Source organism: Mustela erminea, chromosome 8 (genome assembly GCF_009829155.1).
Source record: "Mustela erminea isolate mMusErm1 chromosome 8, mMusErm1.Pri, whole genome shotgun sequence".
NCBI classification, from domain to species: Eukaryota; Metazoa; Chordata; class Mammalia; order Carnivora; family Mustelidae; genus Mustela; species Mustela erminea.
Genome location: NC_045621.1, coordinates 45,542,697 through 45,556,893, shown reverse-complemented (window position 1 = coordinate 45,556,893; position 14,197 = coordinate 45,542,697). Strand labels below are relative to the sequence as shown.

Below are 14,197 nucleotides of genomic sequence, written 5' to 3'. Positions count from 1 at the left end.
TTCAGTGGGACCTTCTCCCTGGCCCTGACCCGGTCATGGTGGGACCGGTGCCCCTGAGCAGACACATTGGGCAGCTCCAGCCCTAGCCTCTAATGAAGCCTGCATTCCAGTGCTGAGCTCGAATCCCGGACAAAACCCAAGCTTCCCCCTAAACTAGCAGCTGGACAGAGCCTTCACCCCTGCACATCAGGTCAGGGTGAGACTCTGCTGGTCTGAGGATTTGGGGAGGGGCATGGAAAGGGATTCAATCACACTCTTGGTCTTGAACACCCCAGACCTACTGTCTGGTCTCTCTGCCGTGTGGGCTCCTCCCTCTGCTGCTGCTCATACCTGGGGACCTGAGCAGGTTTCCCCCAAACTGTCCCTGACCTGCCCAAGTCACCTTTTGGAAGACTCTTGTTTAAATGCTGATTCTTGCTCTGTGCATGTCCCACGCTGCCCTCCATGCACCCCTGACACAGCTCCCGTGTCCCCACGATAGCCCCGTAGCTAACACGCAACTCCTTTGAGACTCTGCCTCTGAGTCGCCTTCTCATGACCCTCGCTCGGGCCCCCAGCACCCCAGCTGTGCCACCTGGACCACTCTCCGCCCCGTGCTTTCCTACATACTAAGCAGTTACTTCTCTACAGTGAGTGTTACTTGTGGTCCGTCTTCTCTGCCTCTACTAGAATGTACTCTCTACGAAGGCTGAAGCCTAAGAGTGCTTTCTCTCCTGATTTATCCCCATTGCCTTGATGCCATGACTGCCGCATAGTAGGCGCTTAGCAAATCTGGGCAGGTGAATAAGTGGGAAGCCCCAGGTGACAGCCTGCCCTGTCTCTCCGTGGGCTCAGACACCCTGGGCTGGTGTGGGAGGCCCCCACGCCTGGCCCCCGCAAACCTCTGCTCCCAGCACACCAGAAACCATGCTCCTCACCATCCTGTCTTTCCTAATGCGTGCTTTTTCCCTCTGCACCCAAATGCTAATGGAGGCAGATGCCTGAGAGACACTGTAGCATTCTCCATTTCTGGGGGGCATTGAGTGGCAGTGCTGGGGGCTCATGGGAGCCCTTCAGGAAGAAGCTGTGTCTGGACTGAGTTTGGCCCAGGGTGGGGCCATAGGGCACTGAGAGAGCTGCTCTCAGGACCAGCCGGGATCTCCCAGGCAGGACACTGTGGCTCACGAGGGACAGGAGCACAGGGCATGATATTTATGCTAAGGACACTTGACGGATGTGGTGGGGACAGTGTCTCACATGCCATTCTCTGCCACACAGACCCCAGAGCAGGGGGAGGAAGGAAATACTGGAGGAGTGCCATCTGAGGCAGTGGCAGTCATCCAGGGTGGGGACGATGGAAGCTGGATGGGGGGCATGGTGTGGAGGCAAGAGAACTGGTTCTGGAGACATTTAGGAAGTGCTGTGGGCAGGACTCCATGCCTGCAGAGCTGTGCGAGCGGGGAAGAGGGGAGAGAGGAGCAGAAGCTGGGTTTCTGGCCTGGACAGGTGATGCCATTTCCTCAGACGAAGAGCCCAAGAAGGGTGCGAACTCTGTGGCCAGGGGAGGTCTCCTGTCGTTGGCTGGATGCCCGAGTGGAGTTCGTAGGCAAATCAGGGAGGACCCGGGGTAGTCATCTGGGCACAACCATGAAAGACACCAGGCAGGTGTTTGCACTCCGTGAGGACAGTGTGAACAGAAGCCTGGGGCCACACTCCCAAGGGCAGAAACGGTGGGGAGTGACACACGTACCCGGAAACTAGCGACAGGTTGGTCCCAGGCATCTGCAAGATGGCCAGGCTGGGGTGTGTGGGGACAGAAGCCAACTGGTGGTGGAGGAAGGCAGGGACCAGACCATGGCTGCAGGTGAGCATATATGTGAGAGAGGAGACTTCTTTTCTCCTCTAAGAGGTGCAAAGCCCCAGCAGAGCCAGCTCGAAGGAGAGAAGAGTGCCTGGAAAGCGGGGCGAGCAGCAGCAGCTCCGCAGCTGGGCCAGCAGCTGAGGGGCTGGCAGGTGCTGCCCACAGTGCAGAGGGTCTTGTACGTGGTGGGTGTGCAGCAAGGAGGGGCCACATTGCCCCCGACCTCCCAGTTGTTCAAGAGAAGCCAGAAATCTGTGCTTCAACAAGAATGTTCTGGTTTTCCAAAATGATCGTTACAGTGAAAGTGTCCAGATTTCTGAAAGAAAGTGAAGGACAGAGTGGAAACCTGGTAGCACAGCGGTGTCTGGGACCCGATGGTACAGATGTCGCTCAGACACTTGCGCCCACAGTAGACTCTCCCCCAACTCCCGATGTACATCTGAAATGTCAGTAATCATCTTGGATTGAATTCTATCTAGTGGATCCCCTGTAAGTGGACACCGCCTGTGGGGCTGTGCTCGCGTCCCCTATGTCCATGGGAAGGGAGCCCGGGGCTGTAGGACCGGCAGTCACGCCCCTGATGCGGCAGCCGTCAGTAGCTCAGCTCCTGATGTAAAGGGGAGAAGAGGTCCTGCTGTGTTTCTGGGCAGATATGGAGTGCAGCACCTCAGTCTCACTTACTAAGCCATCCACCCTTACCTTGCTGATTACATGCCTGGATACCCTCAGCTGCGTTTTTAGTGCTTTCTTATTGTTCCTGTATTGTGTTTCTGTATGGGTCACTGTTCTTAATATTTCTTTCATTAAAGCAGTATCTTCGTTTTTATGCTCGATCCAGCATAGGAAGTCCCTTTCATTAGTCTCCTTTTTTTTCTGCATGTTCATGGCTTTTCCTAGGTGTTCACATTTTCAGATGGTTTTAAGAATTATTTCTTCATGTTTTTAAGAAAAATAAGGTTTGATGAGATTTCAACAGTAATTGAATGACTTTTTGAAATCAGTTTGGCGATATTGATCTTGCAATATTATGTTTTTTCATCATGGAGCATTCTTATCCATAATTGCTGGTATACGAGATGACCGCATGTTTAATACTCACTTTGAGATCCCTTAATCAATTGTGATAATGTTCTGGGCTTTCTAGATTAAAAGCCAGGTTATGTGGAAACAAGGACAATTTTGTATATTTATTTTTATTTTTATTATTATGTTATGTTTGTCATCATACAGTACATCATTAGTTTTTGATGCAGTGATCTATGATTCATTGTTTACATATAACACCCAGTGCTCCATGCAACCCGTGCCCTCCTTAATACCCAACACCAGTCTCACCTAACCCCCCATCCCTCCACTCCGAAACCCTTAGTTTGTTTCCCAGAGTCCACGGTCTCTCATGGTTTGTCTCCCCCTCTGATTTTCCCCAACTCCCTTCTCTCCTTCTCCCAATGTCCTCCGTGTTATTCCTTATGTTCCACAAGTAAGTGAAACCATATGATAATTGACTCCCTCTGCTTGACTTATTTCACGCAGCATAATCTCCTCCAGTCCCGTCCATGTTGATACAAAAGTTGGGTATTCATCCTTTCTGATGGAGGCATAATATTCTATTGGTATATATGGACCACATCTTTTTTATCCATTTGTCTGTTGAAGTGCATCTTGGTTCCTTCCACAGTTCGGGGGTTGTGGCTGTTGTTGCTATGAACATTGGGGTGCATGTGCCCCTTCTTGTCTCTAGATCTGTATCTTTAGGGTAAATACCCAGTAGTGCAATTGCAGGGTCATACGGTAGCTCTATTTTTAACTTTTTGAGGAACCTCCATACTGTTTTCCAAAGTGGCTGCACTAGCTTGCATTCCCATCAACAGTGTAAGAGGGTTCCACATTATACCAGTTAGAATGGCAAAAATTAACAAGGTAAGAAACAACGAATGTTGGAGAGAATTTGGTCTATTTCTTTACCCCCTATGTAGTGGGTCCCAGCATGTTTTCACAAGGACCTGTCTCTGTACTGATCTCAGAAGAATGGGAGGGACACTCGTATTCAGCTCTGGGGATGCTGTAGGCTGTGGGCTGAGGCAGTGTTTATTTATCCTATTAATCTAAGCCATTTCTCCCAGGTGAAAAATGTATAAAACATTGGCATAGTTTTCAGTCAAAGCTTTTCAGCATCAGCTAGGCTGTCACTGTGATCATTTGAATGGATTTGCTAATTGTGAGCTCTCTGTGCAGCCCTGAAATAGATCAAGATGGTGGGTGACAGGTGACTTTTTAATATATTGCCCTATTCGCTAGCAAAACAAGCTGGGCGGTCTGCATGTAGCTTTCCTTTTGTGCAGTGCCTGCGGGTTTCTGTGCTGTTAGGAATCTGCAGTGAGATGCACTTCACCTTCCCTGCAATAGTTTAGAGAGCGCGGGGAAGCCAACCCCGGGAAATGGGAGGTACGGGCGGGGGAAGAAGCATCTGGGTTCCTCTGCAAAGACTCCAGCAATCCCCAGATTTCTATCGTGATGATGCTGGTGGGCTTTCTGTTTCTACTTGTCAGTCTCTCAGAAAGTCATCCCTCTGCCCCAGACCCTAAGCTTTGCATTCCACAGCTGCTTTCGGGACACGGGGACGCTCATGGATAGTGACACTGCAGGACGGCCATTCAAGGACACATAGTAGGTGCTTTATAGATGCTGCTGAGCCTTCTTCTATCCCTTGGTGAATCTCTCTCTGTAGCTGGTACCTTCTTTCATCATTAAAATGATGCCTGCATGCTCCCTATTTTCACATTTGTTGGACCAGCTGGGCTTTGTCTGTGTTACTGCTCCCCACTCCGAGGTTTCCTCTAAGCCCATTGTTTCCTCTATTGATCCATAGAGGCAAATTGATCAAATAGAAGCAAATCCTATTCTTTTACCTAATTAAAATATATTTTTTCCCTTTTCTTTCCTCTGTTTGTCCTCAGATTGGCTTAATACATTTTCTGACTTTTTAAAAAATTTTTATTTATTTATTTGACAGAAAGGGAGATCACAAGTAGGTAGAGCAGCAGGCAGAGAGAGAGGGGGAAACAGACTCTCCGCTGACCAGAGAACCCTATGTAGGACTTGATCCCAGGACCCTGAGATCATAACATGAGCTGAAGGCAAAGGTTTAACCCACTGAGCCACCCAGGTACCCCCATTTTCTAACTTTTTGAATGGAATACTTATTTATTTTTTTCCCTCCTTTCTGGCTAAACAGTAAAAGCCATTAGAAGCACAGACCCACACACCGACACCTGTCTGGCCAAGTCACACTTAAGTGTTGCTGTGTCACGTCCTACCCGGTCTGTGACTGTGGTTCTGATTTCTTTACAGACATGGGAACTCATTAGCAGAAGCTGTCTTCTTTTCCACATGCTTAGCTGTTGTGTTTAGTCTGATGTTAACTGATTTAGATTTTTTTGTTCCATCGCTTTTAAGAAAATTGGGGGATCTGTGATGTCTGGTGGACTTTTTATGCTGCGGCAGAGAATTTTTTCCAGATTTTCTGTGGGCACTTCCCTTTTCTCAAGGTACTGAGTTAATAGCCCTCCAATCAACCTGTAAGTCCTGTTACTCTGACACTCCACATCCTCACCCATTCTTGCCATGGGGGTTTGTCGCGGCCCGAGCGATGCGTGCCCATCTGTGGCCTCCTTCCTTCTGGCTGCTTCTCTTCACAGCAAAGCCACTGTGGACTGGGTGGTGGTCATGCCAGGGACCAGAAGGTTCATAAAGTAGACTGACCATTTGAGGCCTTGAGTGTTACCTGATCCAATATTAATTCTGAAATCAGGCTTTCTTGTTGTGTGTTGGACACACCCAGCTAAGCCTGTAACGTCACCCTCCCCGAGTGTTTCATTCCGCAGACCACACATATTCTGTAATGACATATATTCTGTAATGACACAGATTGTCGTAGATCTCTCTCACACGCTGAGAGTCTTCTCCTTTTGCCAAATTTCATTGTGTTTACATTTATTGTCATGGCCAAAGCATTTCTTTTCCTGTGACTGTCCCACCTTATTTACATACTCTCTTGATGTTTCCCTTACTTCTACATTCTGGAGTTGTCCTTTCAGGCTTTATAGGGTCCACGTCCTTTTGGGTACTATTGTTTACTTCAAAAATGTTAAGTGGGGGGAGGGAGGTTGGGAGAAGGGGTGTGGGGTTATGGACATTGGGGAGGGTATGTGCTTTGGTGAGTGCTTTGAAGTGTGTAAAACTGGTGATTCACAGACCTGTACCCCGGGGGATAAAAATATATGTTTATAAAAAATAAAAAATTTACAAAAATGTTAAGAATTGATGTCACTCTCATTATAAACTCCAAGAACAAGACATAACCCTTTGATGTCCTCCTCTGAGAAATGAGGCAACAGACACAGATTTTCCTCATTATAATCATTGCATGTCCCAGGTTTTCCCTGATGTCTGTAAACCCAGTTTCTGTCTCCAAACCCAATTTCTGTCTCCTTTTTTTTCCCCATTGAATTCTCATTATTATTATTTTGCATTATCTATCTTCTCGAGCCACAAGGACTGACGTTCCCATTTTGTTCTGTAAGTCTAGTGACAACAGTTGGAGAATTGCTGTGTTGGTTGTGTTCACTTTCCCTCCTCATTCCTCTCTGTGTGCTGATAGCCTGGGCTGGGACTTTCCCTTCTGAAGCTAATGGCTGTGATGTTTGAGTTTCCCATGGAGGAAGCGTTGATCAGCGCCATGTTCAGAACAGGTTGTGTGGAAAGCATCTCATGTAATGGGTCTGGACACTGTATTCTTGTCCACAGCCTTCCTCCCTCTACTGGATCGGCCAGCTGTCCATCCCAGAAGTGTGTAAAGGTTTCTCTGCTGTTTTCTGGGCCCTAAAGATTTATGAAAAGTAAAGCTAATTCCACTGATATTCCATTTTATAAAATATATTTTATTCTGTCTAGATGCCCTTAGCATTTTTTCCTTGAAGTTCCAATATTGGTCTCCCCTGGGACCTTGAGTTGCTGGCAACCTACCCCTTTACAACTTCCTGAGCCTGGGGCCAGCCACCAGCACCCCTGTAAGTCCCACTTATTTGAAGTGACAAACAGTTCTCCATGAGTCATACAGCTTCCTCCACTGGGCTCTCCTACTTGGAGAACTTGGGTCAAATTCCCACCTTGTGTCCCCTGAGCCACAGCACTCCTGCACGATTGCGGGTAGGTTGGATTCATTAGTATTTCTTCTCTTCCATGTCCAGAAGTCTGGTGACATCCTACGGGTGCTGGGTGCATGGCCCACTGTCCTCCCTAGCTTCCTGCATCATGAGGGTTTCCCTCTATTTTTGTATTTTCTAGGAAAGTTCTCTGGGATTTGAGGACTAGGAGAAGAGGGAAGAGGGAGCAACTGTGTGCTGGTACCATATCTCCTTTGGCATCTTTGGCTCAGTCACATTATCATCTGCAACCCTTTTTTTCCCATGCTTCACATCCCGTTCACTCCCCTTTGGGTTCATGGAGCTCATCTTGTGTATTGGCAATCATGCTTGGTGCCCGGCCCAGTGCACCTGATCTTGGTGAATAATCCTTTTAATATACCATTGGATCCTCTTGGCTAGGATCTTGTTGAATATTTTGGCATCTGTGTTCATCAGGGATATTGGTCTGTAATTCCCCTTTTTGATGGTAGACCTCTCTGATCTTGTTGCCCCAGCCACCTTTCTGCCATCTGCTTTCTTTCCCCCAGAATTGGTTCAAAGTCCTTCCCTTACTGATATTCATCCCTCCTGTTCTCTTTTGATATTTTGATGTTATGGCTTTTTATCTTTTTTTGAAGATTTTTTTTTAATTTATTTGAGAGAGAGGGAGAGGTCGAGCACACACAAGCAGAGGAGGGGCAGAGGAAGGAGCAAGCCCTGTGGGGAACCCCATACATACCAGACTCCAGACTCGGTCCCAGGACCCCAGGATCACGACCTGAACTGAAGGCAGACACTTAACCAGCTGAGCCACCTGGGCGCCCCTGGGTTTTTATCATTTTACTCCTTTGTCATATTTTCAGGGGTTTTGAGATGGCACAAAGATAGGTATGTGACCGCTCTTCCCCGTTGGCCTGGGAGATTGCTACTGCTCCCCAAAACCCCAGCGTTGTGAGTGTGTCTGGGTCCAGGGTCTGGCTAAACTAGGACACCATATCCCACCCCCATGAGCCCCGCTGCTATCCCTTCCTCTTACAAAATCAACTCTGAAACCAGGCAGAAAAGTCAGTATCCACTGATTTAGAAAGAGCTTGACAGATGACCACCAAAAGGCCCAAGCAAGGCTGGCTGCAGAACTAATTGTCTTTAGAATCTTAGGAGACCTCCAGCCTGTAGGAAAATAGGATCATCATGGGATATGTTGGGGAGGATGTGGCAGGCATTCCCAGAGCCCCCGTTCTTAGCATGACCTGCCACAGACACTAGGAAACTCCTGATGGGAAAAGCTTCACTTGAGACAGTTTCTGCTCCCTCTGCTGCTCATGGAGTCAAGCGTCCAATCTCTGGGTCAAAACTCTCCTGCAGGGTGAGCTTGGCATTCTCCCCCAAGGACCCACAGCCCCTCACTCTGGAATGATGGTGTTTTGCAGGCTCCTAGCACACAAGGATGAGGGGAGAGAATGTCACTAAGGTCAGCACGTTCATCCTACTGGGCTTCCCCACAGCCCCTTGGCTGCAGTACGTGCTCTTCCTTCTCTTCCTGCTCACCTACCTCTTCGTGCTGGTGGAGAACTTGGCCATCATCCTCACCGTCCAGACCAGTTCCTCCCTCCATAGGCCCATGTACTACTTTCTGGGCATTATGTCTTCCCTGGAAATCTGGTACGTCTCTGACATCATCCCCAAGATGCTGGGTGGTTTCCTCCTGCAGCAGAAACACATCTCGTTTATTGGCTGCATGACCCAGCTGTACTTCTTCAGCTCCTTGGTGTGCACTGAGTGCGTGCTCCTGGCCTCCATGGCCTATGATCGCTACGTGGCCATCTGCCATCCCCTGCGCTACCAGGTCATCATGACCTGGGGGCTCTGCGTGCAGCTGGTGGTCTTCTCCTTTGTGAGCGGCTTCTCCATCTCTGCCATCAAGGTGTACTTCATCTCCAGTGCCACGTTCTGTGGCTCCAACGTCCTGAACCACTTCTTCTGTGACATTTCTCCCATCCTCAAACTGGCCTGCACAGACTTCTCCACGGCAGAGCTGGTGGACTTCATCTTGGCCTTCATCATCCTGGTGTTTCCCCTCGTGGCCACCGTGCTCTCCTATGGGCACATCTCCATGGCTGTCCTGCGCATCCCTTCTGCCACTGGCCGCTGGAAGGCCTTCTCCACTTGTGCCTCCCACCTCACCGTGGTCACCATCTTCTATACGGCCTTGCTTTTCATGTATGTCCGGCCCCAGGCCATTGATTCCCGGAGCTCCAACAAGCTCATTTCTGTTCTGTACACCGTCCTCACCCCAATCATCAACCCACTGATCTACTGTCTTCGGAACAAAGAATTTAAGGCCGCCTTGAAAAAGGCTCTGGGCTTTGGTCAAGTTACAGTGTAGGAGGGCATGCCTTGGCATTCTACTCTTCTAGAACATAATCTGAAAATACATATCCTCTCTGATGGGGCCATTTAATTTGTAATAATAGAAATTCCTTCCATCATTTAAAGATTATTCCCACCTCTATGTTTCTCCCAGCTCATGGAGGACGTCAGTATCATAGGTGGTGGTCTACTTAGGCCCCTAGTGTCTTCATTTTGTATCTGAGCAAAGTGGAACTCGTGATTTTTTCTCATCCGTAAAATTGCTCTGCACATTACAGGAAAGAACAAAATACACTAGGTCATCTGAAGTATTAAACTCTTAAATAATTACAATATTTTAAAGAGTTAACTCTTAAACTACCTGGTGAAATGAGCCCCAAGTGTCTCCAAGTGTCCCCCTGTGGCCCCATGCAAGCCACATCCTGGGCTGGCCACCAGTGCATAAGCACTTACCCCTCGCCCATCAGCTGCTCAAAGAATAAGACATGATCTTGGGTGACCTGTAAAAATCTCAGATGCCCAGGCAGGCAGGGACTGCATCTAGGAACCCTCGCAGCTCAGCCCAGTGCCTGGAGGGCAGTCCACAAACATTTGTCAAGTTAATGCCCTGAGGTACAAAAAGGACCTTCTTGTCTGCAGGGAACATTCTGGAGCTCTCTCAAGACCCCAGCCTCCTCCTTCAGGGAGCCCTGCCCAAAGGTCATGACTAGGACCTAGCACTCTTCGAATGAGTGTTCTATGGGGGCAGGCATGCCAGGGCCCGACCTGGGGACCCCCGGGTCAGAACCTAGGGATTCAGCTCAGCATGTGCTCAGACCCTTAAAACATTAGACATCTCTCCAGATGACTCTGATTGTCTCCCGAGTTCAAAAGCCAGTCTGTTGGACAACTGGGAGCGATTAAGAAAACATGAGGGCAGACACCCCCACAACAGGGCAGGGTTTGGGGACACATGGAGAATGGAGGGGGCCGTGGAGACCAGCGGACAACCCCAGGGCCTGGGGGCTGCTTGGGCACAGAATACTTCTCTCTGACGGGGGGTGGGGGGTGCTTTAGCCCTGCGCCCCCTTGCTATTCCTCCCAAGAGTCTATAGCTGCCACCCCTCCTGATGCTCCATGAAGGTAATGATGCACATAGGTCCTTTGTCATCTGCTGGTCATTATTAGGAATTCTGTAAGTCATCATGTTCATAACAACGGGGTGCCGAGCCTGCGTCCTGGAGCCCGTCTCACAGGTGGCCACGCTGCTCTCCATCTTGCTTGCTTCTTTGTTGGTTCAGCAACCTGGTCTGTTCCCAGCTGCCCACCTGCCTGCATCAGGCCTGAGATCCATGTTGGAGGGACATCGGATGGAGACTCGCCACCTGTGGCAGTCCTCAGTGCCCAGAGAGGCAAGGCAGGTGTGGCCACACTGGGGGTGACTGGAGTTCCACAGCCAAAGGGAAGAGGGTGAGCAGCCCATGGTGGGGGCAGAGGGAGGGTCTTCAGGGGGCCCCATGGGGCTGGAAACAGGAGCAGGGCTGTTAAAGGTGGAGGATGGACAGGGCCCAGGCATGCTGGGCAGCCCCGGGTTACCAAGGCCAGAGGTAGGGGCTGCACAGTGCACGGAGAGCTCAGAAAAGCTGGGGCAGCTGGTGCCCTGGGCTCATGGGGGGACACTCACGGGGCAGGTGGGGGCAATGCTATGAGCCCACGGGCTGTGGCAAGCAGCAAATAGACCACGCGCAAGGGTGGGGATGGTGGGGCTGGTGAGGCAGGGAAGCTGTGGTGGAGGTCGCTGGAGCTCCCCAGGAGGGGTGATACCGCTTGGATGGTTGGGTGCCGTGGTGTGGTCTGCAGACTCTTCAAGAACCTTCTGGGGGGCTCCATGAGGGCTTCCAGATTCCAGGTGACCAAATGGAGAAAAGAGCTTCTGAAGGAGGGCAGAGGACGGGGAGCTCGTCTGGAGAGAAGCGGACGTTTGCATGGGGCCACACTGATGTGGGGACCATCCGGAAGCCCCGCATTACAGGGAAGTCCTACAACATGAGCAGGACTGGGGTCCACGGCCCAAGCACTCACACTCGGGCCAGGGGAGCAAGGGGCCTCCCCAGGGCTCAGGACAGTGATAGCATTTGGGATTTGGGGTGTTTGGGTTAAGGGATCAGGAATTTGGGGTTCATATCTGAAAGAACACTGCAAACAGAGGCAGTGTGCAGGTAACTGGGCAGCTGGGGGTAGGGGGTGGCGGGCAGTCCTGTCCTGGACAGCTGAGGGCGGGGGGCATGGGGCAGGATGGTCAGAGGAGCGGGGACTGGGTGGGATTAGAGCAGAAAGGATGAGCAGGTCAGAAGTGAGGCACAGGGCGTCCCCATCTGACAAGTCCTTCCCTGGCGTGTGTGGGTGGGCAGAGGTTCTGAGCTGGGGGCTGAGACCTGCCTTGTGTTCTGCTGGCCTCTGTGACAGTGGTGGGGCTCACCCAGGGACGGGGACAGCACGGCCAGCCATTGGCTCTGGCCCCCACCCCTCCCACTGCAGTGGCAGCCTACTCTCCCCCTCCCACCACCCTCTCGCAGAGCACAGGCTCCTCTCTGTGCAGACACATGAGCCGGAGCCTCTCTGAGTGTGAGACCCAGGGCTGACCCAGAAACAGTGGCTCTGCAGGTCAGGAAAGCAGGACATCACCACCAAGGTATTTGCAGATGCAGCTGAACAGGGGCCATGGGGCATGCATCCACACATTTACCCAGGGGCCCTCAGCCTGGGGTGTGGGGGGGCAGACAGCCCCAGAGGCACGGGGACCCAGCTAATTGGTGGTATAGATAACATTGTCGGCGTGGCGGGGGTAATTGGACCCTGGAGTCCCTGTGCTCCAGCAGAAAAGACCACAACCATTCCCCCCAGCTGCTCAGGCAGCTTGCTTCTCCAGAGTGTGTTCGAGCCACGGCCGGTCACCGTGGCCAGCCTCCGAGTCACTGGGCGAGGGGAGAAGCCACCCCTTCCCCAGCACGCAGGTGCAGGCATTCACAGTGAGGCTTCTGGAACCTGCAGGTAGGACCCAACGCCGTCCATGCTGATGCCCGGCTCATTTTGCTGTGATTTTTAGAGCATGATGGCTGTGTGTGTGTGTGTACATGTGTGTGCATGCACAAGTGTGTGCACAGGCCACCCCCTGCCACAGATATCCACACACCTGATCCAGGGCAGGGGCTGAGCAGGACCCCTCTGCATGGTGGCTCGCGGGTGCTCCACAAATGGTCCTCAAACCTAGGGCAACCGTGGCAAGCCCCCGGCTGCAGGTCCTGTGGGGGCCTCGTTCTAACGTCACACGCAGCGGCCCATAGCCGCATCACACAGACTGTGCAGAGCTGAGGACCCTTGCCCCCAGGCCACCTCAGGTCCCCTGCCAGCCGTCTGCTGGTAGGAGAGCCCTTTGGAGCAGGCAAATCGGCCCCGTGCTCTTTGCCATCTTCCCGAGAGGCCTCGGGGTGAAAGCCTGTCACCAGAACTGCAGAGAGGGGGCCCACGAGGAGAGAACCCAGGATCCCCTCGCCTGCCCCACCTGGCCTTGCCGACCCTGTGCAGCCATTGTCCAAGCATCACGGGCCTGGAACAGGAGTAAGACGAGGGAAAAGGAGATGAAATCCAAGTGGGGGTTGGGGTCTAGCAGGCAGGGATGCTCCAAGTCAGTCTCAGCGGTCCGATAAGCGTGTGCTCCTCGTGTGAGACGCGGCCTCACAGCCACTGGGGGAAGGTCGGCAGGACCTCCACGCTCTCTTCACAACTTGTCTTGATGTCTAAAATTATTCCAAGATGAAAGTTTATTTAACAAGAAAATGCAGCCGTTGTCCAAAGTACAGAAGAGGGAGAGCATGCTTTAAAGGGTCCTGAATTTGTAAATAAACACAGTCTTTTATATAACTGATTGATCTGGTGTGAATTAGCCAACTCACTAGTGATCAGTTACGACTCCGGGTGATCAGCACAAACTCTCGGGCGCCTCGCTGTGCGGGGATGAGGGTCAGAGTCTCAGAGCTCTGCCAGGCTCCCCTGGGGGTTGGGGAGACTGCTGGCTTCGAGGAGCCCAGGAGCCCTCCTTCTGGGCTGCAGGCCCTGGGGCTGCCTGGCTGGGCAACAGGCATGGGGTGCCCAGCCAGCATGCAGAGAGGCGGCCTTCAGGACCTCATGCTGGGGGCCCTCTTCTGGCGGCTGTCTTCCCTGCTCTTTCTATAAAGGACACGGTAGGTTTGGTGTGGAATCCTAGAGCAGACAGTAAGTCTTCTGATGTTGGTCCTCAGTTCAGAACCTCTCGCTGGGACTTTAAGGCTGAGTCTGCTGTGCTGGCCGTGGGGGCAGATCTGGCCCTGTGCTGACGTGGGAGGACAGACACGTCTCCCCCAGGGCATAGCTGCACCCTGGAACAATTCCTTTCCAGAAATTTCTTTGTCAGCCCAGCCCTCATCTCTCAACTTCAGATTTGTGTAGCCACCAGGATATCCAGCCAGCACCCCATATACTCCTAGGAGATCCCCAACGATGTGGCCCCTGTGTGGCCCTCTCCTGCTCTTCCTACCTGACCAAGAGCGGGTGTCCTGGGCCAGAAACCCGAGCCTCAGACTCAGCACCTGCTGCCAGCCCAGAGGCCTTCCTCCTGTCTGTGAACTGGCCACGCTCACCGTCTGGTTTTTGCACCTGCTGTTCCCTCTGACAGAAACACTGTTCCCTGGTTTCCCAGGGGCCTCCTCATCACCATGCTGAGACCTCAGGGTGAGCAGCACCTGCTCTGAGAGGGCTGGCTCCCCCTGGCCCCCCACTTAAAGAT

The 14,197-nt window shown here is 51.8% G+C and overlaps 1 protein-coding gene across 1 annotated transcript; it reads left to right on the top strand.

The window, feature by feature from the left end:
* The first annotated feature begins 8,473 nt into the window (after positions 1-8,473).
* On the top strand, positions 8,474-9,412 carry LOC116597304 (olfactory receptor 6B2-like). The gene has a single exon (XM_032354824.1). The coding sequence runs from the start codon at positions 8,474-8,476 to the stop codon at positions 9,410-9,412; it is 939 nt and encodes a 312-aa protein (XP_032210715.1).
* The last annotated feature ends 4,785 nt before the right edge of the window (positions 9,413-14,197 follow it).